General features: G+C 57.2%; 9 protein-coding genes across 9 annotated transcripts; 4 read left to right on the top strand and 5 right to left on the bottom strand.

The window, feature by feature from the left end:
• Positions 1–168: 168 nt before the first annotated feature.
• Positions 169–3,247, bottom strand: B0I36DRAFT_366412 (uncharacterized protein; the record flags this gene model as incomplete). Its single annotated transcript, XM_046159300.1, has 3 exons — positions 169–1,950; positions 2,066–2,129; positions 2,193–3,247. 3 exons carry the CDS (start codon positions 3,245–3,247, stop codon positions 169–171), a joined length of 2,901 nt encoding a protein of 966 aa, XP_046008015.1.
• Positions 3,248–3,696: 449 nt separating this feature from the next.
• B0I36DRAFT_366411 (uncharacterized protein) lies at positions 3,697–6,946 on the top strand (the record flags this gene model as incomplete). Its single annotated transcript, XM_046159299.1, has 5 exons — positions 3,697–4,043; positions 4,098–4,320; positions 4,389–4,448; positions 4,515–5,640; positions 5,700–6,946. 5 exons carry the CDS (start codon positions 3,697–3,699, stop codon positions 6,944–6,946), a joined length of 3,003 nt encoding a protein of 1,000 aa, XP_046008014.1.
• A 464-nt stretch (positions 6,947–7,410) lies between these two features.
• Positions 7,411–9,135, top strand: B0I36DRAFT_331470 (uncharacterized protein). The gene is made up of 4 exons (XM_046154984.1): positions 7,411–7,823; positions 8,019–8,106; positions 8,253–8,458; positions 8,634–9,135. The coding sequence occupies exons 1-4, from the start codon at positions 7,638–7,640 to the stop codon at positions 9,015–9,017; spliced, it is 864 nt and encodes a 287-aa protein (XP_046008013.1). The 5' UTR covers positions 7,411–7,637; the 3' UTR covers positions 9,018–9,135.
• A 267-nt stretch (positions 9,136–9,402) lies between these two features.
• Positions 9,403–10,015, bottom strand: B0I36DRAFT_366409 (uncharacterized protein; the record flags this gene model as incomplete). Its single annotated transcript, XM_046159298.1, has 2 exons — positions 9,403–9,780; positions 9,863–10,015. The coding sequence occupies 2 exons, from the start codon at positions 10,013–10,015 to the stop codon at positions 9,403–9,405; spliced, it is 531 nt and encodes a 176-aa protein (XP_046008012.1).
• Positions 10,016–10,316: 301 nt separating this feature from the next.
• B0I36DRAFT_415796 (uncharacterized protein) lies at positions 10,317–11,894 on the top strand (the record flags this gene model as incomplete). Its single annotated transcript, XM_046162050.1, has 1 exon — positions 10,317–11,894. A coding segment is annotated over one exon (1,578 nt), but the record flags the coding sequence as incomplete, so codon positions are not given.
• A 1,103-nt stretch (positions 11,895–12,997) lies between these two features.
• B0I36DRAFT_366407 (alpha-L-rhamnosidase) lies at positions 12,998–16,007 on the top strand (the record flags this gene model as incomplete). Its single annotated transcript, XM_046159297.1, has 3 exons — positions 12,998–14,315; positions 14,382–14,825; positions 14,911–16,007. 3 exons carry the CDS (start codon positions 12,998–13,000, stop codon positions 16,005–16,007), a joined length of 2,859 nt encoding a protein of 952 aa, XP_046008010.1.
• Positions 16,008–16,195: 188 nt separating this feature from the next.
• Positions 16,196–19,502, bottom strand: B0I36DRAFT_352690 (uncharacterized protein; the record flags this gene model as incomplete). The annotated part of the gene is given in 6 exon segments (XM_046157137.1): positions 16,196–16,225; positions 16,262–16,494; positions 16,807–17,263; positions 17,278–18,635; positions 18,706–19,143; positions 19,484–19,502. The coding sequence occupies 6 exon segments, from the start codon at positions 19,500–19,502 to the stop codon at positions 16,196–16,198; spliced, it is 2,535 nt and encodes an 844-aa protein (XP_046008009.1).
• A 684-nt stretch (positions 19,503–20,186) lies between these two features.
• On the bottom strand, positions 20,187–21,362 carry B0I36DRAFT_434189 (Alpha/Beta hydrolase protein). Its single transcript, XM_046162689.1, has one exon. It carries the CDS (start codon positions 21,310–21,312, stop codon positions 20,338–20,340), a length of 975 nt encoding a protein of 324 aa, XP_046008008.1. The 5' UTR covers positions 21,313–21,362; the 3' UTR covers positions 20,187–20,337.
• Positions 21,363–21,578: 216 nt separating this feature from the next.
• B0I36DRAFT_434188 (tissue alpha-L-fucosidase) lies at positions 21,579–24,317 on the bottom strand (the record flags this gene model as incomplete). The annotated part of the gene is made up of 2 exons (XM_046162688.1): positions 21,579–24,140; positions 24,216–24,317. 2 exons carry the CDS (start codon positions 24,315–24,317, stop codon positions 21,840–21,842), a joined length of 2,403 nt encoding a protein of 800 aa, XP_046008007.1. The 3' UTR covers positions 21,579–21,839.
• Between the last annotated feature and the right edge of the window lie 329 nt (positions 24,318–24,646).

Raw genomic sequence — 24,646 nt, 5'->3', positions numbered from 1 at the left:
GCGTGAGGCAGTTGGAGATTGGCGAGACGCTGGCTTCAAAAGGCGCAGAGAACCCTTTGCGCTTCTTCTTGCGACTTGGCTGGTGCGAGGCTGGCATATGTTGGGAGCTCGAATCTGCCGTAGAAGCTTCATTCCGCGATGATGAAGACGTCGCAATACTGCTGGTGGCTATGGTGTGATTGGCAGTTCGAGCAACATCGTCGTCTCTGATGGCTCAGACATATCGGCGCGCCATATCTTGCTGAGGCAGGCCCTCCGGCACTGAGACATGCAAACTCCAAGGTCTCGGAGCCAACTGTCTCCTGCTTCTGCTGCAATGACCACCATGGCGTAAATGGTCGCCGCCGCTTGCTTAACCTCTCTCAGACCCTCTGGGCGGATAACTCCCTCCTGGTTGACGACGATGACATTGGAATACATGTCGATTTCGTCGAGGCATTCCTTGGCGAAGCTGACGAGATCGGGGCCCCCGCTAGGACGCAGGCTCGCGCCGCACCGTAGCAGCATCTCGGTCGCGGCGACGTTGCTGCTCCCAATGGTCCAGTACAGCGGCGGCTCGGTCGTGGAAGCCGCGATGTTGGGATTGGCGCCCCGGGCGAGGATCTCCTCGATGATGAAGAGCGGTGCTGGTGGGGATCGGCTGACGGCTAGGTACAGCACATTGATCTCTCCCTGGCTACTGCTGCTGCTGCTGCTGCCCCTCTTGCTGTCGTCTGGGGTTTCCGGTGGCAATTGCAGAATCATCTGCAGAACGTTCTTCCATCTGCCGGCAAACATGTTGAATTCAATGGCGCTGATTCCTTCGAGCTTTCCTTGCGATGGCGTAGACTGCGCAATTTGCTGGAAGAGTTGTCTGTCTGGTAGGCTTTGGCATGTGGCTTTTGATAGCTCCTCGTCGTCGAAGCGGGCGAGATAATGGAGGGACGAGGGTCGGCCCCCTTGGGCGGCGTGGATCCGGCCGCCGCGTTCGAGCAGGGCGGCCACGATGGCGCGTCGGCCTAGGATTATGGCGAGGTCAAGGAAACTGAGGTTGTAGTTTGCTTCCTCGTCAAGATCGGGTATGCTGTCAGACTCATCATAGTCGGCGAAATCCGAGCCGGGGTTCTCTTCACCCTCGGGCTCGTCTTGCGATATTGCCGGGTCCGCCATGTTTGGCGGTTGGTGAGCGACAACCGAGTCTTCTGGGATTGTGCTGTTTGGGTCCAGTTCGTAGTTCGAAACGAGGTAGCGGACGGTCTTGACGCTCCCTGCGAGTATCGCGGTGCCAAGCAGTTCTGGTAGGTTGGGCACGATGGCGGTGTCCGGCTGGCGCATCATCGCCTCAAGGTCGTCGTTGTAGGCGAGGACGAAAATCTCCTCCTTTTGACTGAAAGCCAAGTCGTACGCATCCGCGTCAAGAATTTGCAGGTCGAGCTCCAGCAGACCTTCCCGGTCCTCGAGGTCGTAAACTCCAGGGAATCGTTCCCGAACTTTCTCTTGCATAGACGATCGGGGTTTGAAGAACTGGTGACCCGCATCCGTACTGAACGTCGGGGGGACGTCGCCGCCGAGAAAACCCAACATGTTCAAACTTTCGACATCCGGCAGAGTCGCAAAAGCCCGCAGCTGCTCGATGAGCCGCTCTGTTGAGATGCTTGGCGAGTAGAAGGTGAGCGCCTTATACGACAGCAATGGCTCGCCGAGCGCCTCAATAAGCTTCAGTGTGTTTCGATCTTCGAACAAGGCATGTACCGCTGGGAGAGATCCAAGCTCGACGGCTTTTAGAAGCCACTGCGACTTTGCGACGAAATTGTAGGGGCCTTCGAGCGCGACGCCCACAGCCCCTGAATATAGCGCTGCCATCGTGACGGCTAGTCGGACGTCTACGCTTTCTTTGGCGGCTATGACATATTCGGAAACGAGTTTACTATGGAGGTGAGGGGAGAGCTCCATCTGATGTAGCATAGCTACCTAACAAGTCTGGTTAGCATGCTTAGGTCTAGGATTTGCACAGTCTGCACCTTGAATTGCGTCGCGTATCATGGGTGGAAGGGACTTTTAGCATTGGAACAAGAAGATGCCATACTCTAGGGTTGTTGGGATCTTTCAGCAGTGCCTGTTCGGCGTGGGTTTGTATCTGATGAAAGACGCTGGAAGATGCCCATCAGAAAAGAAGCGAACATGGTCCCCGCGCCGAAAGGGGCCTCACTCACCTGTCGAAACCCTGGACATTCCTCAGCTCTGATGCTATTCGTGCCAGCGACCACCTCTTGTCTGGCTTCACCGGGACGCAGTGCTCCACGATCCGCCACAGAAAGTCGGCATCAGGAAGCAGTACGCGTGCCCGCAAGTGGGTGAGACACTTTTCTTTATCATGCTGCAATGTTATGGAGTTTTCCGGAAAGGGGGGCGTCTGGCCGGAGCCCATCATGGAGAGCATGACTAGACCAAAGCCGTATATGTCCCGTGGCGGCGAGTTCACCCACGCGTGATAAGGACTGTCACGATAATATTCCGGCGCCCAAAATCCGGCCGTGCCCGGTATGATACCGACATGCTGCGGGGACTGATCCGCGATTCCGCAGGTGGTGAAGTCGGCAAGAGCAGCGGTCAGGCGGCCGTCGCGGAGGAAGAGGAGAATATTGCAGGGTTTTAGATCGCCGTGGACGAGGCCGTGCCCGTGAATGGCCGCCAGACCGGCAGCAATGTCAGAGGAGAATGACGTGATGGCTGTAGCTGAAATATCATGAGTAGTAGTACTACCGAGGGGGTCGCTGCCGAGGTACGAAGCCAGATCCGACACGGCCTGCTCGAGCACTAGGCAGGGGATAGTGCCGTCGGGGTCCCGAACGTCCTCGAAGAACAACCCCAGGATGCGCGGGAGATTGGGGTGGGCTCTGAGGTCTTGGTGTGCAAGTATGCGCAGTTCTTGGATGATTCCGACCAGGGCTTTGTGCTGCAATGCGCTCTCGATGTCGGCGCTGTCACGAGTGAATGATGCATTTGGCCTCTTGATGACGACTTTGGCCACAGCTTGATCGCCGTCTACCATGACGGCTCCATAGACAGCCGAGTACTGGCCTTGGGCTCTTAGCTTCCACTCTTCCTGGCTGAGTGCAGCGCGACGAAGAGACGAGACTCCAAGGCTATTGGTGTAAGAGAGGAGGTTGCGATAGCCTATAAGGTGATTGTTCTGTTGCAGCTGAGAGACGGCAAGCTGCATGTCCGAAGAGTGATCCCCGACCGAGGGGGGCAGCAGGCAAGCCATTTCGGGACAGGCGATGATATCGCAGGCAAGGTTTGGTAGGAGAGCCACTAAAGATAACTCGACAACTACGGTGTGGTGGGCGGGGGAAGCAGCGTTGATGAAGGATGGGTGGGGTGGTGCGCTGGGGAAAGGAGTTTCAATAGCTACATGCGCATGATAGCAGACTAACAGACATTCGAGTTATGTTGTCCCACGGTCTGGTAAGCCAGCATCATCAGGAGGAGTTGTGGCGGCACGAAGGTACTCGGAGACTCCTTTGAGCCCAGCGACTTTTCTCCAGTGCAGAAGTACCGCGAGGTAAACACTATCAGCAGCTATCTACCCATGACAGGTCTCCCAATTTCAGGCAGCAATCAGGCATTTCGATAGGTAGTGACCGCACAACTCACGTCGGCGCGACGAAGGGATTATCGCTCGACTTCGAAGTCTGAGAAAAGCGAGCTGCTCTCATGTCCGCCTCGAAGATGATCGCATTCAGAGTGCAAAACATACCGCTCCAGTGGTCATGGAAAGAACTGACGCGCGCCATTGCGGCATCCACTGACGACGCTGACGCCTCGATAACAACTATCACCGGGACGCTCTTGCCAGCGCCTGACGCAAGCCTGAGAACCCAAGTCGCGGTTATTCAATTCTCCAACGCGGTCCCGCTTTTCTTGGAACCAGTAAAGAATGACAAGACGAGCGAGAAAACCGCGCATCTCCGTGCTAACGGCACCGATTTACGATTCGATAAGAATTTCTGGGGCATGACGCCCCTCATCGATCCAGGCCCAGAGGAGGACGTCTCGATGGAGTCAGTGGCCGAGAGACTTCCAAGTTTTAGGAATTCCCGCTAACAAGACTACAGCATCGTTGCTGTCACCGGACTTGACGGTAACGCATACGGATCATGGGCGAGCAGAGACGTCAACGCCATCTGGCTCCGAGACTATCTCAAGGAAGACATTCCCAAATGCAGGGTGCTCACCTTCGGCTACAACACAAAGCTCACTATTGACAACAACTACTGCTTCGAAGACTTTTGCAAGGAGCTGCTGAGCCAACTTCGCCTCGCTAGATCCTCCCACACGGTATATGATCCTATGTTTCCTCTTGCGACAGCAAGGCCCCAGAGACTGGAACCGTACTGATTTCTTAGACTCTATATCGGCCGCTGGTACTCGTCGGCCACAGCTACGGATGCAGAGTCATTGCTCAGGTAAGGGACCTCTACGGTTGCCGCCAGTCAATCCAGCAGAGAGCAAGACGCACTAACAGACGTCAGAGCCTCTGTCGATGCAAGCGCTTGGACGATCCTGATCTCGACGCAATACTCACCGCCACCTGCGCCGTGGTATTCTTCGGGGCGGTCCACCGGGGGATGGACACCAGTGACATAGAAGACTACCTTAGAGATGTCTTTCCTGACCAGACAGCGCGGCGGAAGATCGTACAGCAGCTCAGAGTCGATAATGACGTAGCGCTGCGGGAGCTGCAGAACTTCATTGACATCTGCCCCAGATTCCTGGTCATTTCCATCTACGAGCGGCGCCAGAGTCGAAAGCTCGTAAGGAGAGAGACTGCATCCGGCAGCAGCAGCAGCGCTTCGGAAAATTCGACTCCAACAACAGCGGAAAAAACGTGGAAGCGGGATGGCGACCCGTACACGCCAACAACCGAGCATTCCCAACTGCTGGGACTACCCACCGCCTGGGAGATCTCGATACCGAGCGACGCGGACCACTCAGGTATCGCAAAGTTCAGCTACCCCTCGGATAGCGTCTACAGAGAGCTTATCTTGCATCTGGAAAGGGTGCAGGCAGAGGTAGACTTGAGTGCGTTTCCGTACATGCCGCTGCTACGAGCAAAGCCCATTGGAGGGCCAAGACTGGGACCACACCATGAGCCCGATCCCAGGAGTTACCAACAGTTCGTCACCACGGCGAACCGATGGCTCGATGGCCGTGAGCCCCAATCCCAAACCTCGATGGAACCTGATTTGCAAACGATCAATCGCCAAGGAGACATAAAAATGTCCCTCCACCCAGCCTTCACACTCCTACGAGCGGCGGCCAGTTGTATCAGGGAGCTCATCTCGGACAGGATATTTTCCGATACCGAGTTCCAGCTGCTTGATAAAGCCGACGAGGTGACTCGAACAGCGCGCTACCACCTCACCATCATAGACAAGGCTAGAAACCGGATATATCTAGAGGGAGACAGACGCAGACAAGCGAGGACCGTGATGTTAAAGCTGAGGGGCCTCTTGGTTGAGCTCATCCGCGCGCTAGACCTCGCCTTTTCACAATCAGATCCTGGGCCCGGATCCGCCGAGCCCCGTTGCGCCGTGCTACCACCCATTACCGTCAAGACACTAATGATCCTCATCCCTGCGTTTGGAAACCTCAATAGTGAGCTCGAGACGTTAAGAGCGGTGCCAGCCGACGTACCGTCTCCCTGTCTGCCCTAGTCGTCCCGGGCATGAAAGCGGAAAAGATGGCAAGCATGGCCACCGCTTGGAACCGGGACGGCGACGCTCGAGGGGGTGCTTCTGTAGAGTGGGTTCCTTTCGAATGGCTGCATTTTCCGGTCGGGGCGGTACCCGAGGACGCCCGGGATTCGGAAGGCTGGGTTCAGAAAGTTGTGCGCCTGTTTACGAGAGAGGAGGCAAAGGCACTGAGGCTACGGGCGCGGAGATTCGGAGTACTCAGCCGGGAAGGTCGGCTCGAGAAGGTCATGGTGGAGTTCCGACCATATCCCCCGAGCATCAGAATTGGGAACCAGCAGGCAAACACGGCTGGAGGTCCACCAGCGGCAGCCAGCGATGACTACAAGGCCAGGAAATGGGCGCTTACGAGTCTCGCCCGGATGCTGCTGTGGTCGGAGGCTGACACCCAGTCCCCCAGCGCGAGGTTTCCCAGCGTTCCGTTTCGGTGCTTAGCGGACATGGCAGCCTCGTCGACACCCAGCTTCGCGCTTGTGTTTTCGGCCGAGGGGCTATATGCACTTAGCGAAGTCATTAAGCGACCATCGATGAGACCCTCCATCGCCCAGCGCGTTCAGCTAGTCCTGTCGTATGCCCGGGCGCTGGCTGCTCTTCACACCGCGTACATCGTCCACGGTGGCTTCAACACCGACAACCTGTTTCTGCAGTTCCCGGATGCAGAGGACGACACGCGAGCCGCTGGAGCGCGACCAGTCACTGAGGCAAAGGCTCTGCTCGCTGGCTTCGAGACGGCCCGGAGCTTGGGCGGCACTACGGACAAGATCGACGTGGAGGATCCGGATCTCCGCGCGTACCTGCATCCGGACCGCCTCGCGCAGGGATCAGTAAAGAACACGCAGCAGCCCGCCTACGACGTGTTCGGCCTCGGCATGGTCATGACGGAAATCGGGCTGTGGGAGCTTCTTCGCTGCCTCCCCGGCTACCCTCAGTCCTGGCAGTCCGACGGGGATCGCCAGCGGTTCTGTCGGGCCCAGAGGAACCGCTTTGTCGGGGACACCACGCCCGAGAACCTGGGATCGCTGTACGCGGGAGTCATCGCCTTTTGCTTCGGGAAAGGCCCAGATCCGCTGATGGGAAGCGATGCTACGGCGTCATTCAAACCGAGCGACGATGACTCCCAAGCCGCGTGGAAGACGCTGCGTGTGGTGGAGCTCATCCAGGAATGCGCCCGCCTCGTATGCGGCTCACCAACTGCAGGTCTCTCACCTTAGCCTACTATCAACGTGGTCTTCTTTAGTCATGGGCACCTTGAACGGAGTGCTTCAGGCTCGTAGCGGAGGGAAGCATTTAGTACGATTGAGTTCACCTTGCGACTTGAGGGGAAGTCTGCAATTGTGGCGGGCTGTGTCTGCGCAATACTGATTGCTTGCCGCCTGCGTGTCTCTTTATTTGCTTGCCCTGGCCTTGCTCACCCGTACGGGTCGAGACTGGAATAGATAATTTCCTTACGAGTTGTAGCATGGACCGAGTGCCCAGCAGTGCATGTATGCATGCATGGTGCACTTGGCGCGCAGCCGGGCTGAGTGAGCAGTCAACGAGACAGAGTAAGCAGGGGGATGTCGATCAATGTTGGCCCTGCCGCCGCAGGTGGTGGGACAATGCCAAATGATATGAGCCTAGAGCAGAAAACTGAGTGGTCGTCATTTCTTCTTTTCCTTCAAATTGTCGAGTCGCCATCTGCCGAATCCTGTTGTTGATTTCCCAACTCTCCATTTTCCAAGGTGAATGCGCGACCCGTGCAACGACTTGGCCTCCCAGAAAATCTTCGACCACTCGGCACATCATTACCTCCTTCATCCCACCAGATACGCCGCATCCTCTCTGAACTCTTGAACACGCCTGGGCCCCGGGAAAGTCAACAAAGAACACTGAAAAAGAAGGGAACCAGAACAAAACATAACAATGCGCTTCATCACAGACGACCGCGTCATCGAGCGCGGCGCCAACAAGCGCACGATGGAGGTCATTGCCGCGGGCCTGCCGCGCTGCGCGACAAGCTCGCTGCAAAAGGCGCTCGAGTCGGATGTCCTGGGGTGCTATCCGTCGATGCACATGGCCCATGTCGTGCCGCATCCTGAGCGGGGGAGGGTATGATGAATTCCACCTTTGTTTTTTCCTTTCCCTTCCCGTCCTTCCGCCGAGACGATAGATATGGCCGCCGTGTAGTAGTCGACAGGGCAACCCAAGCTTCGGGTGTGATTCATTTTAAACCTTGCCCGGGCCAAGTTGAGGATCGACGTCAGGTGGATGTTCGAAGACGTTCCGCTGACTTGCTGTGCATAGCTTGTCCTTGCCGCCATGGCTGAGACAGACAAAGTCAAAAGACAGGCCCTATTGTATGAGCTCTTTGACGGGTGCGCGGCAACATGCGGTAAGATATTAAAGATATTCTCCATGTACCCATTACCTCACATCGTCCTCACAATCAGCCACGTGCATGCCTCCATCCTTCGTTTTCCCCTCACACCCCGTGACAAAGAACCTGTCTCACTCAACCCGTCGCTAAAATCGAACCAGACTTTCCCGGCGTCATCTTCACTGACGACCTAATGGACATGTACCCCTCGGCCAAGATCATCCTCAACCAACGCGACAGCGCCGAGCTCTGGGCCGACTCGATGCTCGGCGCCATTGTGAGCTTCAACACCTGGTACCACAAGGCCGCGACTTGCCTGTTCAGCACGGACCGGATGCACGGCGCCATGATCACGGGCGCGTTCAAGGTACGTCGTCTCTCTCTCTGTATGGCCGGGCCCCGGGCACTGTAGCGGACCAATCCAGCCTCTTGAACTGGACTCACGCCTCTTGATTTATCTACTTTCTTTGTCTTCTTCTTTTGCACTGGGATGGGCCGAAGTGGAAACGGCTTAATGATTAACACGCATGGTCTTTCGACAGCACTGGAACGACAAGTTCGGCATCGGCACCGAGCCGACCAAAGAGGCGTTTGTGAAACTCTACCACGCCTACAATGCGTGGGTCCGCGACGAGGCAGCACGGCGGGGCGGCCGCCCGGTGCTCGAGTATAATCCGCGCGACGGGATGGCGCCGTTGTGTAGGTTTCTTGGCACCAAGAGCGCAGGCGACATGGAAGGGGTGCCGCTGCCGGCGGTAAACGATCGCAAGCAGATGGAGACGCTGCGCCGGTTCCTGCTGCTCCGGGGCGTGCTGGCATGGTGCGGGATATTGCTGTGGCTGGCCGCTGGCGTTCGGCATCTGCCCAGTGTTGTGCTGGTGGTGAGGGGCTTCTTGGGTAGACGCCTGGGTGGCACGGCTCTGTGATGCGGTTCAGTAATTTGGAAGGCCCGTGTTTGTGCTTCAACGTTTTGGGAGTCGTGCAGATATAGTCATGTGATATTATGCGAAGCGTCCATTATATTAAGCCTGATTCCCCACACGAGCCATGCCAGTATCACAAACATTTGTGCTAAAAGACAGACTCCACCAAGCCTCCGGACTTCGTGTATGAAAAGGCCTGGATCGATGCTCACCGCTGTGTTGCCCTCCACCCGCTGCAAGTACCAGAGGACGCAGAATCTGGTCAAGTGCTCGCGCCACGGAAGAATGACCCCCATGATCATTTCCCCGTTGTTCGGCGAGTTCCTGACACTCTTGGCAAATTTTGCTCCACCTACGTCTCAGCTGTTACGTCCATTTGGCTCTCACCTCACTGTGTGGTGTTGTCCTCTGCCCGACCGAGTTCCTGCTCCCAGAATCCATCGACATACTCAGCACACATTGTTGCGTACTCGGCCTCTGTGACCGGCATCGAATTCTTCTTCTGCTCCTCGGACACTCTCGAGCGCTGGAGGGTCTCGCTGAGGATCCGCTGGGCCCGGGCCAGGGCCCAATTGATGTACTTGCGGCGAGGTCCGTCTCTGACAGTCTGCGTCTCGACCGCGTGGTAAAGCTGGAGGGCACGGCGGGCGTGGTCGACCTGCATGTCTGCCGTGTCCGGGGCGTGAGCGAGGATGAGGTGGGCGCCGGCCTCGCAGAGGGGAGGGCACTCTGGCTCGAGCAGAAGCCAGTTGGTGATGTCGTTGGCCTTTTGGAGCACGAGGTGATTAGCGTTATCGCGAAACCCTACCGAGGAAGGCACAGGGGAGGAGGAAAGCACACAGTCGTACCTTGGCGTGGTTACCAGCAAAATGCGCCTTCTGGGCCTGGTCATACAGAAAGTGGAAGGCCTTATTGTGGTCGCTGATGTCTGGGACTGAGGTGTCTGAGGATGATGCGGGCGCCCCAGCACGAGGTTGTTGCTGTTGCTGCTGATGCGCCATTGTGATTTCTGGCTGTGGGTGTGATGAAGGGGGGTGGAGGGTTGCTGTAAAGCACGAGGATTGGGATCTTTTGTCAAAAAGCATGTGGGAGTGCTGGGTGTTTGCTCTTGGTAAGGTATGGAAGTGTCTTGGTGCCTTGGGCGAGTGCGGGCGGACGCCTCGCACCTTCTTGGACAGACTCGGTCCCTTCGCGCTTGGGTGCCTTCCTTAGTTCACCGCAGCCTCACCAGATCGTCACGGGCTCTTGCTTTCTGTGGTGCCTCAGGCATGTATCAAGGCACATCTTCGCATTCCCACCCCGTGCACTCTGCCACTTCCTGTCCCTCTTCCTCCACAACAACACGATCGGTGCTCCCCAGCCTTCTCGTGTCGACAGTCACTACTGCCACTGCTCATCTCCTCATTCATCAGAAAACCCTCCATCCATTCGCCCTTGGGCAGCCAGAGAGCATCTTGGCCAACCACCACCGCCATGGCTGAACAGTCGCTGCAGCAGAAAGACGGCCACCACGGTGACGGTGATGTCGCCATGCAGGACAACCTCGACACCCTTCCCGTCACTCACCAGACGCCTGCCAGCCACATTCACGTCATGAGCTGCCACCTCGCCACCCCGGTGGAGCAGCAGTCCCGCGAGGTGCCTGCGGCGGGTGCAGATGTGCCAGCCCTCGATCCAGACTACTGCCCATCAGAGTTCAGAGAGAAGCAGTGGCTTCGCACAATCAAGGCCAAGCTCGGGAACCGCCACAGCGAGATCAAGTGGCACATCATGCGCCAGCAGCGGGACCGCGGCCCAAGCACCACCACCAACAACCAGAATGATCGTCAGATCAACACAAAGACCATCTCCAAGAAGCCAGAACTCAAATCGCCGCTTCGCAACTGGACCAAGAGGGTCGAGACCTGGACCGGCAGCAAGCACTCCCACAGCCTCTGGGCCTTCTTCGTTGTCCCTCCACCTGGTGCAGGTGGCACTGCTCGCTTTCTGGCCACCTATCCCAAGGCATGGGCCACCGCATCTCAGGCCGAGCTCGTTGCCGACGACCTGATGGCCAAGATCACGCCAAAGATCGCAGAGTGTCTACACCAGCAGCTTCCACACAATATCCGCTTCCGAGTCCAAAGCACGGATCCCTCTCACCACCATGCTTTCCAGGATCGGAACGGCGTCCGCAAGCACGCTTCCGGCCTCGCACAAGATCTTGCCCCTCCGGAGCCTGGCAGAACAATCATCGAGCGCGGCATCGTCCTCGCCCGTGTCCTCACTCACAGACTCACTCAAGTGCACCGTTGTTTGGCGCCAGGCACCATGCAGGCCATGTGGCAGGTGTACTTGGATGGCTTGTCCAGCGCTCCTGCGGACGGAGGCGCACACCCGGAGCCACCCGAGCTTCCCATCTACGGCGGCAAACCCCGGCTGCTCTATGGAGAGCGGCATGAGGGAGCACTCCGATTGAAGCCGTCCCGAGTAATGGCAGAAGCAGTTGGCGACTTTCGCCTGACCATCAACAGCGCGCACCTCGAAAGACTTTATCCAATCATCGCAGGCGTCCATACCACGTTCCTTAATTGTGGCGACCTGAAGACGGCAGTACTGAGGGCTGCAGGCTGCACATGGGTGACCAACATGGATGCTTTTGATGGTATTGGCGTCTACAACCAGTGTGGCAAGCCGTGTGAGGGATTGACCGATCCGACCTATTGCATGAGCCACTACATGACCTGCAGGCTCTGTGGACGCATCAAGCCTTGCGCGACGATGGGCACCGCTCCGGATCACACGTGGGCGTGCCGCAGCTGCATCCACGGCCAGAAGACGGGCCGGATTCCTCCTTATGATCTTGTCAGAGACTTCATGAGGGGCTTGATGATGAATTAGACAGACGCGCGGAAGGGGGGACTCAACAGATGTGGCGTGTGCCAGACGGAATCTGTTGCATTGATATTGCAGGCTCGGTTGGTATTCCAGTGAAGACGGTCGGACGCCAACTTTTGTTATTTCTTTGACGAATGAACCATATGTACGGCGATGGGCGACAGCGGGCACGGAAGCCTCTGGCGGGGACTGATGGGGAATTCGGTGGAAGGTCGCTATTTTGTCCACGGGTTGGCACTCTGAGCAGACGTGTATGTAGTTTAACAGACGTTTACATGTAGCACAATGGCATTGCCGGATTTGCACCATTCATGGATGTTGTCACACAGCCAAGTCCACTGCGTCACAAGCGAGAGACACACTCGAGTCTTGGCTGGGCCTAAAATTACAGTTTCCCAGTGACGCCACCACTAAGATCGCCGTTAGCGACCGCCACAACGAACTTGAACGCGGGGGTGAGAAACTCAAAAGCAACGACACCAGATCCACACTCTTGGCTTCCCCCCATCACAGCCTCCATCCCTGAACTACTTCAAATCCCTCAGATTTGAACAGGGGGCGAATCGACGTTGACTGCCCAGCCCTGCATCTGCTCAGACATCTCCCCACCTCCCGTGGGCCAGCTGGTCAGACTGCCTTTCTCGCGAGGCAGTAGTCTAGTCCCAGGACACGCACTCTCCTAACCCCGGACTGGCTCGACAAGCGCGAAATCTCGTTGTGATGCTTGGCTGTTCAGCGCCAGGCGAAACCTCCTCACTGGCAGGATGGCTAGGAGGAGGAATAGGAGGAGGAGGATCAGCACGCACTGATCAGCAGTTCATCCTTGCGCGCTGGATCAAGACCGCTTCGTGCTACGTGCTCGCCGCGTGGCAGTCTCATACCGCTGGTGTTGGTGGTGCAGGTAATACGGACGTGCCCCAGCGGCCACTGTCGCATGGACAGACGGGTAAGTGCAGGGCGCTCGAGGTAGACATGTGAGGGCCGCAGTTCAGACGCCTACCTTCCGAAGTCCGACATGCCTTCTCTCCCATCCATTCCGCGCGTTAGGGAGCAGGACATCGCTCACGGCTTTTACCTCTTGATCTTGCTCGCAGACTGACAGAGAGATGGCAGTCTCCATCAGCCACATATCGTTTGAGCACCACTACCCCCACGCCCTCGGCATCGGGGAGACAGAGCCGCGCATATCATGGCGCTTCGCCGGGGACGCGGTCAACTGGACCCAGACGAGCTACGACATGGAGATCACGCGTGACATCAGTCACCACAGCCACAGTCATCCGACAGGGGAGCAGGCTCAGCAGCAGCAGCTGTTCAGCGTGAACGGCTCGGAGAGCGTGCTCGTGCCCTGGCCCACGCTCGCGCTGTCGGCGGGGGAGAGGGCTTCTGTGCGCATCCGGGCGCGTGGGAGGCAGTGGTCTGATATCACAGACGTTGGTAACAACGGGAAGAAGCTCGACTCGGAGTGGTCAGACAGGTACTTTGTTGAAGCCGGTCTCTTCGAGAAGAAGGACTGGCGCGACGCGGAGATGATTGCCAGCACGAGTGCCGAGGACAGGGATGTGGCGAAACGTCCGAGGCTGTTTCGAAAAGAGTTCTCGTTGTCTTCCAAGCACGGCAGCGGTAGTGATGCGGGCGGGAGCCACAACGAACGCTATAACGAGAACTGGCTGGCGAGCGGTCGGGGCCAGGCCGTCATGTCCTCGCCCCAGATCGCCCGGGCGAGGCTGTACGTCACCGCTGCAGGCTTGTACCAGGCCTACATTGACGGGCGCAGCGTCAACGGAGATGTGGTCCTCGCCCCGGGGTGGCAGGACTACGGGTACCGCCGGGTATACGACACTTATGATGTCACTGAGCATCTCACCCAGCAGGGATCAGTTGACCCGGACCTTCAGAGCGATCATCACCACCGCAGGGAGGATAAAGGGCGACATGTGCTAGGTATCGTGGTCGGCGAAGGGTGGTATGCCGGCCGTATAGGCTGGAATGGAGGCCAGCGGAATGTATGGGGCTCAGATCTTGGAGTCCTGGCCTTGCTGGTTGTCACCATGACTGATGGGACGCAGCGGGTGGTCAAGACGGACGAGTCTTGGAGTTACGGGGCGGGTCCTATTATCCGGAGTGAGATATATGATGGCGAGGAGTATGATGCTCGAGAGGAGCTGGAAGGGTGGATGATTCCAGGATATCGTGCTCAGAAGGGGACATGGGGCGGTGTGAAGACGATCGATACGCCTTTTGATAGGCTTGCCGCGCCGGACGGACCGCCGATCATGCGAACGGGTGAGGTCGAGCTTGCTGATGTGTTGACGAGCCCGTCTGGTAAGACGATTCTCGATTTCGGGCAGAATCTTGTCGGGTGGTTGAGAGTGAAATTTGATGGGCCGAGAGGGCAGCAGATCAAGTTTCGTCATGCTGAAGGTGGGTGGCATTGAGCTTCACAAGAGTCTCGATTATCCACCGATGTCAAAGCTAATGCTGAATTAGTGCTCGAGAACGGCGAGCTGGCCATTGGACCACTCCGCAACGCCGCACAGACAGACACCGTCACCCTGTCCGGCAATCAAACCCTGGAGTGGGAGCCTGCCTTCACCTACCATGGTTTTCGATACGTCGAGGTCACGGGGTGGCCAGACACGGTGCCGCTCAACAAGAAGTCTATCAGAGCCATCGTGGTCCACTCGGCCATGGAGCGCAGCGGCTACTTTGAATGCTCCGACCCGCTGCTAAATAAGCTGCACGAGAACATCATATGGAGCATGAGGGGCAATTTTATGAGCGTCCCTACCGACTGCCCACAACGCGATGAGAGACTGGGCTGGTCTGGTGATGCGCACGTATTTGCCCGCACCGCCAACTACTTGTTCGACACGAGCGGCTTCTGGAGGGGGTGGATGAGGGATGTGTACGAGGAGCAGAGGGCAAGAAACGGTCAGTGGATGTGCCACCATCTGTTGTTTCTCAGTTTCCCCAGCTTAGCCCCTCGACTCCCAATTTAAGCTAACTTTAAGCGTAGGCTCGCCAGCCAATGTCACTCCCAGCTTTCCCTGGGTTCAAAACACTCCCATCACCCCTGCGGTCTGGGGAGACGTGGTCGTCGGCAACCCATGGAACACTTACCAGTCCTTCCGCGACAGGAACATACTACTTGAGCAGTACGCTGGTGCAAAAGCCTGGCTGGACAGCGGCATCCAGCGCCAGCCCAGCACCCCACGGAACATCGCGCTGTGGGACCGCGACGCATTCCAGTTCGGCGACTGGCTCGACCCTACGGCCCCGGAGAACGACGCCAGCCAGGCGCAGACCGACAAGAGATTCGTGGCGGATGCGTACCTGGTGGGCATGACGAAGCTTGTCGCGCAGATGGCGCGGGTCTTGGACAAGCGCGACGACGAGAAGTACCACGCCCGATGGGCGGATGACTTGCAGGCCGCGTTCCAACACGCGTGGGTTCACAAGGACGGCACGGTGTACAACGAGACGCAGACGGGTATCGCACTGTGTCTGTGGTTCGACCTGTTCCGCAGCGAACGCGAGGCGGAGGCCGCGGCGGCACGGCTGGACAACATCATCGCGGGGAACGAGTACAAAGTCGGGACTGGGTTTGCGGGGACACATATTCTCGGCCATGCGCTGACCAGGTATAACCTGACGAGCACGTTTTATCGGATGCTCAAGCAGACGACTGTGCCGAGCTGGTTATACCAGGTGGTCATGGGTGGGACTACGACCTGGGAAAGGTGGGATAGCATGCTGCCAGATGGGAGTGTGAACTGGGGCGGCATGACGAGCTTCAATCATTATGCATTCGGATCTGTGGGGGACTGGATTCACAGGGTTATTGGCGGGCTGGCACCAAGTGAAGAGGAGGGCTGGAGAAAGGCGGTGGTGAGGGTTGAACCGGGTGGTGGGATTACGCATGCGAGGGCGAGGTATCTGAGTCCTTATGGGTGGATTGAGACGGAGTGGACGGCCGACAATGGCAAGAAGCCCAAGCTGAAAGTGACTGTGCCACCGAACGCGATGGCCGAGGTGGTCATGACAGCCCATGGTAAGGAACGTGCGACCATTGGCAGTGGCCAGCACGAGTTTCCTTCAGCAGAGTCTAATTGAATGGGCATAGACACTGGCGGTAGAGCGGTTGACAGTTGTGTAGATAGCCGAACATGGGTTGGGAAGGACGGCTTGCTCCGTGAAAAAGCAGAGGTTGACAAGTCGACACAAGAGGGTTGATCCGTCTATCAGACAGAACTGTATCAAAGCGGTTTCTTATTCACTGTTTTCGATTGTCTTCTTCAAGCTTACTCAAGGTATCTATGGGGCATGCCGCTCTACAGAAGCCCAACATGTCGCCTTATAAGTCTTACCACTTCGCCATGATCTCTCCGCTGGGCAATCTCAATCGCCCCGTCATAAGCTGTTGCACCTTGTCGTGTACTAGTGCCACCAGCGTTGAGCAGCAGCTGCACCATGTCGAGCCGCCCCCGACCAGCAGCGCTGTCCAAAGCACTGGGCCATCGGCAGCCCGGCGCCAGGTTAGGATCAGCCCCTTTTTCAAGCAAAATCATGGCGAGCTCAACATCCCCACCATCGGCCACGGCTACAAGACAATTGCATCCTTCACAGTCCACACTATTGACATCTAGCCCGTGTTCCAGAAGAAAAGAAATCAGCTCCATCCGTTGTGCAGACTGCAAGGTCGTAAAAGTATCGGCCTTGCACACACGGTGTAGGAGGGTGTCACCCCACCTGTCGCGAGCCTTCAGGTCTGCTCCTAGAGAAGCGAGCTGCGCCACTACCGGGAGGTTAATAGATACGCATGCGGCCATTGCTGGCGAGAGGCCATATCTACTGGCAGCATTGACATCGCTACCTGCGCGGAGGAGATGCTGGATCACACTGTCTGGCGTACCTGTCAACAGGGCTGTGGCGAGGACGGGAGAATTCGCCACGGGAGTTCCAGCATCAAGCAGAAACTGCATCACTTCCCAAGCTTCAGACTCTACGCATGCTTCAAGAAGGACGCTCGCCTCTGGACTGACGAGAGCCGCCTCATCGCACCAGGTTCGTATGGCTTCTGGAGCCTGAGCCAATTCGGCCTCACCTAAAATCCTCGAAATTAGTCCTCGAAGTGCCCCGAAGGGTTGACACTCGATTCCGGTGTGCTGGAATCGAGTGCCTGCCTCTGTGAGCAGTTTTGTCATGTTTAATACTTTGCCGTGACAACTCCATATGGCAAACGGCCAGTCTCGAAGTTCGTCGTCTAAGAATGCTCCCAGGATGGTATGCTGTATGCCTTCGACGTCGATGACGGCATTGGCATCAACCCCGTCTGGAGCAGCCAGGCGACAAGCTCCACGTTCCCGAGTCTGGCAGCCATCACCAGCGCAGGAGCACCCAGCCCAGCGATGTCGGCACCCATTTGGTGGAAATGCTGTAATAGACTCTGGTTGTTGTAGCTTGTAGCTGCACGCCGAAGGCTTGTCTCGCAGAATGTGGCGCCTGCATCCAAAACAGAATCGAGGATTGTCCACAAAGTTTCCGACGTTCTGGAGCGTGCCAATTGATCGACAACCCACAGCAATAACTCCTGCAGTGACAGTAGTGCGATGACGCTGCGCACAGTATGCCCCTTGGAGTAGGATTGAGCATACTTCTGCCACAGAAGAGTGCCCAAGGCCCATTTCCATGTCGACGCGGCATTTCTGCTCTCCTGCGCAGAACAGTGAAACTGTTGTGTTCCGATCATCTGCTTCAACATGTCTTGCAGAGAGGCACACACTACCAGGCCCTCAGCTTCCGACAGACTACAATCACACCGCCGCTGGCCACTCCGGCTAGCCAGCAACAAGGGTGCAACGTGATTTTCGATTTCCCACTGCAAGATTTTGATTTCCCGAGTGCGCTCGGCGTACTGGTCTGGCAGAAGGCCCAGGCGCTCAGCAATATGCTCTGACATGCCCCACGTGCGAAGGCTGTTTGCAAGACTATGATAATCGAAGCAAAAATCGAAGCGATAACGGGAGTCAGATCCCTCCCTGATGCGTAGGCGGGTTTGGCTCTGGACAGTGTGGATGTGCTCCGCGCTTGACGCAAGGAAATACGAATGCAGCCATTGAACAAGTGGGCGATAGTGGCTCCGAAGGTATGGGTGGTCCCAGCTGGCGTCCACAAGAAGGCGCGCCACTGCAGTCGCTGTGCTGATGTTGAGCGCAAGCCCCTGCACGGCAAGTTCTAGGCACTGGCGGCTGCGATGCTTTAAGAGGAGGTTCACTATGGAGAGTTGGGACATCTCCGTAATCGCTGTAGATTCAGAGGCCATGAGCGAGAATGTTGCTTGGTCATCCATCGATGCTGTCAGTTTGAGCAACTCCTTGTGGGCAGCCCTCCCAGATGGAAGGTCACTGTGCAGCAGGATTCGCAGGGCTGCTGCTGGAATACGAGTGAACAGGATTTTGTGCATGAACCGATCTTCCCGAGACAACGGCGACCTTTCAACTAGGCAATTACTCAAACGGAAGATGGCGCGCGAGAGAAAGTGGAAGGGGTCTATCTCCCATGACAATGCTCCAGCTGACTGCAGAGTCTCGTCATGGGAGCGGAATAGTGAGGGTAGCACGCTGGCCAAATCTAGGGACGGCCTCGTAAGGAACCCAGTAACAATCTCAACCCGCAGCGACACATCATGCGGAGGAAGATCCTGCGCTGTTGTGTCTCTTTGCAGGGGATAGGTCAAGGGCGCTGTCATTTAAGGGAGCCATTAGCGTTGATCATTAAAGTCCACTTCAGTCAAGAGGTTGGGAGAACTCACCCTGCATGAATGCCAGAACTTGGAGGAAAGGCATGTCCTTCAGAAGCATGCCTCTCCACTCTTTCCATATATCGGTCTTTGAAAGGTCGACGGCATCGGGCGCGAGGCGCAGGTTAGTCGACGGCTTTTGCCAGTTACTTTGAATACATCGTCTCAATTGAGGGCCAGCTCCCTTGACCAGTCGAGTTTCGGACGCTTCCAAAGAGGTTTGCTCATGTCGCAATGGTCCAGCGACGAGGGGACGACAGACAAGCGAGACTTTTGAGGGCCGAACGCTCTGGTTTGTATGCCCCTGATCTGGTGGTGAGTGGAGGGGCGGGCTGCGCGACAACTGAAGAGAGAGCTTTCCTGATTCGGTGACGGTAGAGGTACGACGGGGCATCGATGAATTGGCTTCTTGGACAACGACACCGGGAGGGAGTGCGTCATGGTTGATCACTGCAGACCACCCGCATTAGCTATCGTGCGACCAAGGAGACGTGCGAATCCACGCCCAGGATTGTAAGTATACGTACTTACGTGACCCAAATGGCCTTTGTTTCTCCGTATTTCCTTCCAGACTTTAATCCAGGGCTGGCGAATCCCATGAATGACCACTTCTGGGGTTGCCCCCTTTTCTTTTAGTCTGCGGCAATGTGCCCAAACCACAGCCCACTCGTGTTTCTTCAGTCTTTTGCGTAGATTGAGCAGATCTCGAAGCCTCGTCTCGTAGATTGATAGACTAGGAAAACGATTGAGCACGTGCACCACACATGTGTGGGCTTGATATGGCACTTACGGAGCATCGGGGAAGCCATGTTTGGCAATCAACACTTCTCGGACTTCTGTAAGGGTACGCGATTGCTGCTTCCCGTTGCCCAGGTATAGCTCTCTGATCAGCGAGTTATGCTGCAACCAGAGCTGCGAGGTATCTTGAAGTTGATGGCCATGGTTCGATGTCTGCATGATGGGGCTGTACTCTGGAAGAGTTCTTGTGAAGCTTTATTGTGCAGTGGGTTGCTGTCTCGCAGTAAAGAGTGAACTGCACCACGACAGTGCACGGAAACGGGCAGCAGTTTATATATACGGCATGAAGGGGCAGCAAAGGTCGCGAGGCTGCGTTCTTGGCATGCAGAGCTTGTGGTGTCATGCCTGTTGCCCATAATCTGGATTGCCAAGCGACCCCTCTCGTCTGTCCATATTCTGACCAATCGACACGCATGAATCGAGATGCAGGGTTGCTGGCGCTGGCTTGTTCCATTGGCCTTCCCAATATGCAGGACTTTGGTGGCGGAGCTGTCCATTTTCTGACCAACCATGTGTGGATGGACGCCTGTCGTGCTGCCATTGGCAAACCACCACCCCGTGGGTGGCCGTCGCGAAGCCTTTCACCGCGCATTTCCGCGGTATGCCAGCCCAGGCCTGACATGTTGTCTGCATATCTGATTGAGATCTTTGAGATACTGGCGGTGTTGCGGAAAACAATATGCAGATATCAGCTACCCAGACATGACGTAACAAGAATGACTTGCGCCGTGAAAAGCAGAGGTTGGTGCGTCCCTCAAACAATAACTGGATCAACGTGATCGTTTTCAATTACTTTCTTCAAGCTTACTCAAATCATTAGTCGGGAATGATGCCGCATGACCGTAACTACGAGTCGACAGTAACGAACTGGGGCGGCATGGTCTCTTGATGTATCCACGCTCTCACGGCAGTGGCAAAGAGGTCAGGAAACTGCAAATCCCAGCCATGGATTGCTTTCGCAACCACGAAGCCCTGGCAGTCCACCGCATCTCCTCCTCCTCCTCCCTCTTCCGTCCCGCCTTGCCTGATCACCTTTACCATCTCCTTTGTCCCCTCGACATTATCTCCGTCACCACCAGCGCACACCAGCACTCTGATCCTGTTGCTTGCCACAGCCTTCGCGACCTCGGCCACGTCATCCCAGCCCCATTGCGCAAGATCTCCATAGACCCCCTGCGCGAGGTCCGCCGTGCGGTTGTTCTCCCACATGTCCCTCTGGAGCTCGCCGTGCTCGAGGAGCCCGGCCCTCCACGCCGCGAACCGGTAGAAGCCGCTGCCCATGACGGCCCACAGGCCCCAGTGCAGGCCCGTGCTGTGCCGTGCGAGCCACATCTGCGCGGGCGTGAAGGGCGTCGCGCCCGTGATGAACAGGGACTGCACGACGTCCGGGTGCCGGCGCACTAGGGCCTGCGCGACGAAGCCGCCGAGAGAGAGCCCGACGACGTGTGCCCTGCCGGCTCCTCCGCCGGGTCCCGGGCGGGCGTGTTTTCGGATGAGCGCGGCGACGGCGTCGGCGGCAGAGGCACTCGTGAAAGGAGGTGCAGCGGCGGAGGACTCGGCCGCCGTGGCTGCCAACTGCCGCGAGCGTCCGTGCTGCAACTGGTCTGGCACGAGGATGTGATACTGCCCCTGTTGCGCCTGATCCACGCCGCCTTTGTCGCTGGCGGCAGACAGATGGCTCACCACATGGTCCCACTCGTGATGTGAACCAAAGGCGCCGTGCAGGAAGACGATGGTCTCGGTGGCGAGGCTGGTGTTGTTGTGCTCGACAAAGAAGAGCTCAGGTCGGTGCACTTCAGCTGTTGCTGCTGGTTGCGACATTGTTGCGGGCGGTTCTGGCTTGTGTTGCTGAGCTCAACCATTGATGCTTCGTTCAGAGGGCGAGACAAGTGAAACGCTGCTGCCTTGTGGTTCGTTAGCGCCCTTGGGCACCCGGAATGCACCGCCACTACAGGGACCCCAGCCGCTGTCCGTCCAGCCACACGAGGTGCAGAGGTGAGCTGACTACAGGGTGCAAGTAACTGGAGACGCTCTGCTAGTCACCAGAGATATATCACCAATGAGACTGGTCGCCGGGTCTAAGCAGATGCGTAGCTTGTAGGTGTAGTCTATTATCCATATGTGAGAGGTCTGCTGGTAAGTGGTTTTAGCCACTAAGCCCACTTATCCAGATACGCTTCTGCTCAACGAGCGTATCATCGATAATGCTCAATACTAGCTCCGTAGTCGCTAGTAGCCCTTCCCCTTGGATCTCGGTACGACTCACGTAATCCACAAGTGACGAGGTCATATTCCGTATCCGTGGCGGACTCACAGCTGTGAACAGCATTCAATAGTGTTCAGCCATATCACCCCACATACAAGACCTTGAAGACCCATCCATATTGGTCCGCACCGACCAGTATCTGGTCCACTTTAACCTTGAGCTCCGGCTGACCTTCCGAGCTTGTCATGCTCCACTCGAGCGTTTCCCCGCCCTGAACGGTCAGCAGGCTGACGATGTCGCCGTCCACAATGGGGATTGGCGCTTGAATAACGACCCAGCCATCTACAGGACGGGGCTTCTCGAGAAAAACGATGTAGAATGCCTCAGCCGTCTGGGTGAACCTGACATCCGGCCCGCCGACAATCTCGCTCTGCACGAACCAGTACGTCGTGTTGAAGATGGCCTCGCCGTGGCTCTTGATCCACCGGCCCGCCTCGCGCAGGTTGTCGACCTCGGCCTGCACGATGCTGCCGTCGGCCCGGGGACCAATGTCGAGCAGCAGGTTGCCGTTTTTGGACACCATGTCGACGAGGGAGTGCACAATGGTCGTCGCGTTCATGTACTCTTCGTCCTTGGTCGCCCGGTTGTAGCCGTAGCTGTACGGGTCCATCCCTTGGTTGCTCTCCCACTTGTGCCGCTGCGGCGAGGCGAAAGTCTCGTACTCGGGCGTGTCAAAGTCGGCCTCGGGGATGCCACAGCGCGAGTTCATCGTCACCTCCCGGCCCTCGGCTCGGGCCTTGTTGTACCACGCGGCCGCGAAGGCGGCTGTCCCGTTCGCCGCCCCGGCGTCGCACCACATGATGTCGGTGCCGTAGGTATAGGCGAGCGTCTCCATCTGGGGCACCATGAGGTCAGCAATGAAGTCGCCGATGGGGACCCGCCCGGTGTAGGGCTCCTCGACTCCAGTGTAGGGGTTCTTGGCCTGGATGCCGAGCCAACTGGTGCTCGACGGGGTCGGGTGCTGGACATAGCCGTACGGACCAAAGTCTGGATTGAACCACTCGGGCAGGGAGAAATAGGTGCCTCGTTTCAAGGAAGGCTGATGGGTCTTTGCGGCATCAAACAGCTCCGCAATCAGGTCGCGCTTTGGTCCGTAGTGCAGCGAGCTGCGGTTTGACGTGTCGCCCGTGTCGAAGAGGGCAAACCCATCATGATGCTTGGTCGTCACGACAAAGTACTGGGCGCCCGCGTCCGCAAAGAGGTCCACCCACTCCTTTGGATCCCACGCCGCCGCTGTGAACTCTGGGATCGCGTCATCGTAAGCCCAATCCTTCCCGTACGTCTCCAATCGGTAGCCGTAGAAGTTGGATCGGTCAGCTTGAGGATGGTTCATGCTGTACCACCAGAACCACTCTGCATAAGACTCGTATGGCGTCGAGTTGCCCCAGCCCGTCACAGCGTAAACGCCCCAGTGGATAAAGATGCCGTACTTGGCGCCGTTAAACCAGTCGGGGCTTTCGTGCTGCGCCAGGCTGGTCGAATCGGCCGTCCAGTCCTTGAATCCGATCTCTACATCATCGAAAGACGAGGTTGTCCAGTCGTGGGACCCTTGCGTGAGATGGACAGTGACGCTCATCGGGCCTCCGCTTGCTCCCTCCACCCCAACAGCGACCGTCTTCTGATCTCCTGGGCACAGGCGCTTCACGTGACCCGGAAGCGTGGTGATGAACCCATCGCCGGCGAGCGTGACATTGAATCCGTCGCCGGCAGAGCACTCGGACCCGGCATTGTTGATGGTGACCTCGACCACTTGTGTCTGGTTCCGGTCCCCGACCCATTTCTGCGTAGGCCGGACCGACTGCACCTTGACGGTCGGCTCCTGCTGCCACAGCGAGATGGCAAAGACGTGCAGGCGCCCTGTGGTGCTATTGCTCCTGTCGGGCAGTACAATGGACGTGAGCTTCTTGCCTGGCAGCAGTGGTGCGGTGCGCTCAAAGATCTGCGTCGTGTTCCCGTTCGTGCCATTGGACGTGTACCGGTGCGGCAGGGTGATCTCGCCCCGATCGATGGTCAGCCAGCTGTACCAGTTGAGCGACCGGATCTCGTACTCGGATTGCATGTTGTCAGAGTACACAAAGGACACTGGTCCGCTGACCGTGGCACCCTGGACGTCCCCAGCAATGAGGAAAGAGGCTGAGAAGTAGCTGCCCTTGCAGACGGGGATGGTCTGGCCGGTAGCGATCAGGTTGTCGGGCTGTTCAGCCGGACCAGTGTATCCGGGAAAACTATACCGGATGCCCGTGTCCGCCGAGGTGTACCACGGGCTCATGCTCGCGGGCGGGACTGGGAAGGACTGGTTTTGTGTGTCGAAGGCGGCCTCGCCCGGCTGGCTGCCGAATCCCTTGTTGTTGAAGTAAGGGGCGAGGTTGAGGGGCACCGATTTCTAACAAGCGAGGAGCAGACCACCGCGTCAGCAGATATCAATGAAACGAGCTCATGACAGTGAATTCTGTCTTACCCCTTGGGTGTGGGCGGCATCGGCTGCTGTGCATTGCAGGGCAAGCATGAGGCCACTGAGGCTCAGCCCATACAAGCCTTGGGAGCCGCCTAACATTCTCATTGTTGAGGTTCGCGACTGTGTGAAAGTGTGGTCTCAATATGACTCAGCTCAATCCGCATGCTCCAACGAGCTCATTGATGCGCCCAACGCAGCCCATAGCGCGATGTCCAACACGATACTTAAGTGACCTTTCGGTACACAATTATCCGATCTTCGGCGCACTGGGACCCTGCCCGCCCCTCAGTCAGTCCGGCTCCAGGTCCAATTTACCCCAACTGATAAACAACGATAGAATAAAGGTTCGGCTAGGATCCACTATCCATACCAACGTTACAGTCAATCCGCGGGGACTCTGCCGATCAGCGACCAATACGGCCCTGATTGTCTTC

This window comes from Microdochium trichocladiopsis (assembly GCF_020744255.1).
Source record: "Microdochium trichocladiopsis strain MPI-CAGE-CH-0230 chromosome Unknown B0I36scaffold_9, whole genome shotgun sequence".
In the NCBI taxonomy this organism is placed as follows: domain Eukaryota; kingdom Fungi; phylum Ascomycota; class Sordariomycetes; order Xylariales; family Microdochiaceae; genus Microdochium; species Microdochium trichocladiopsis.
Note: the sequence above shows the minus strand (reverse complement) of the source record. Positions and strands in the feature narration are given on the sequence as shown.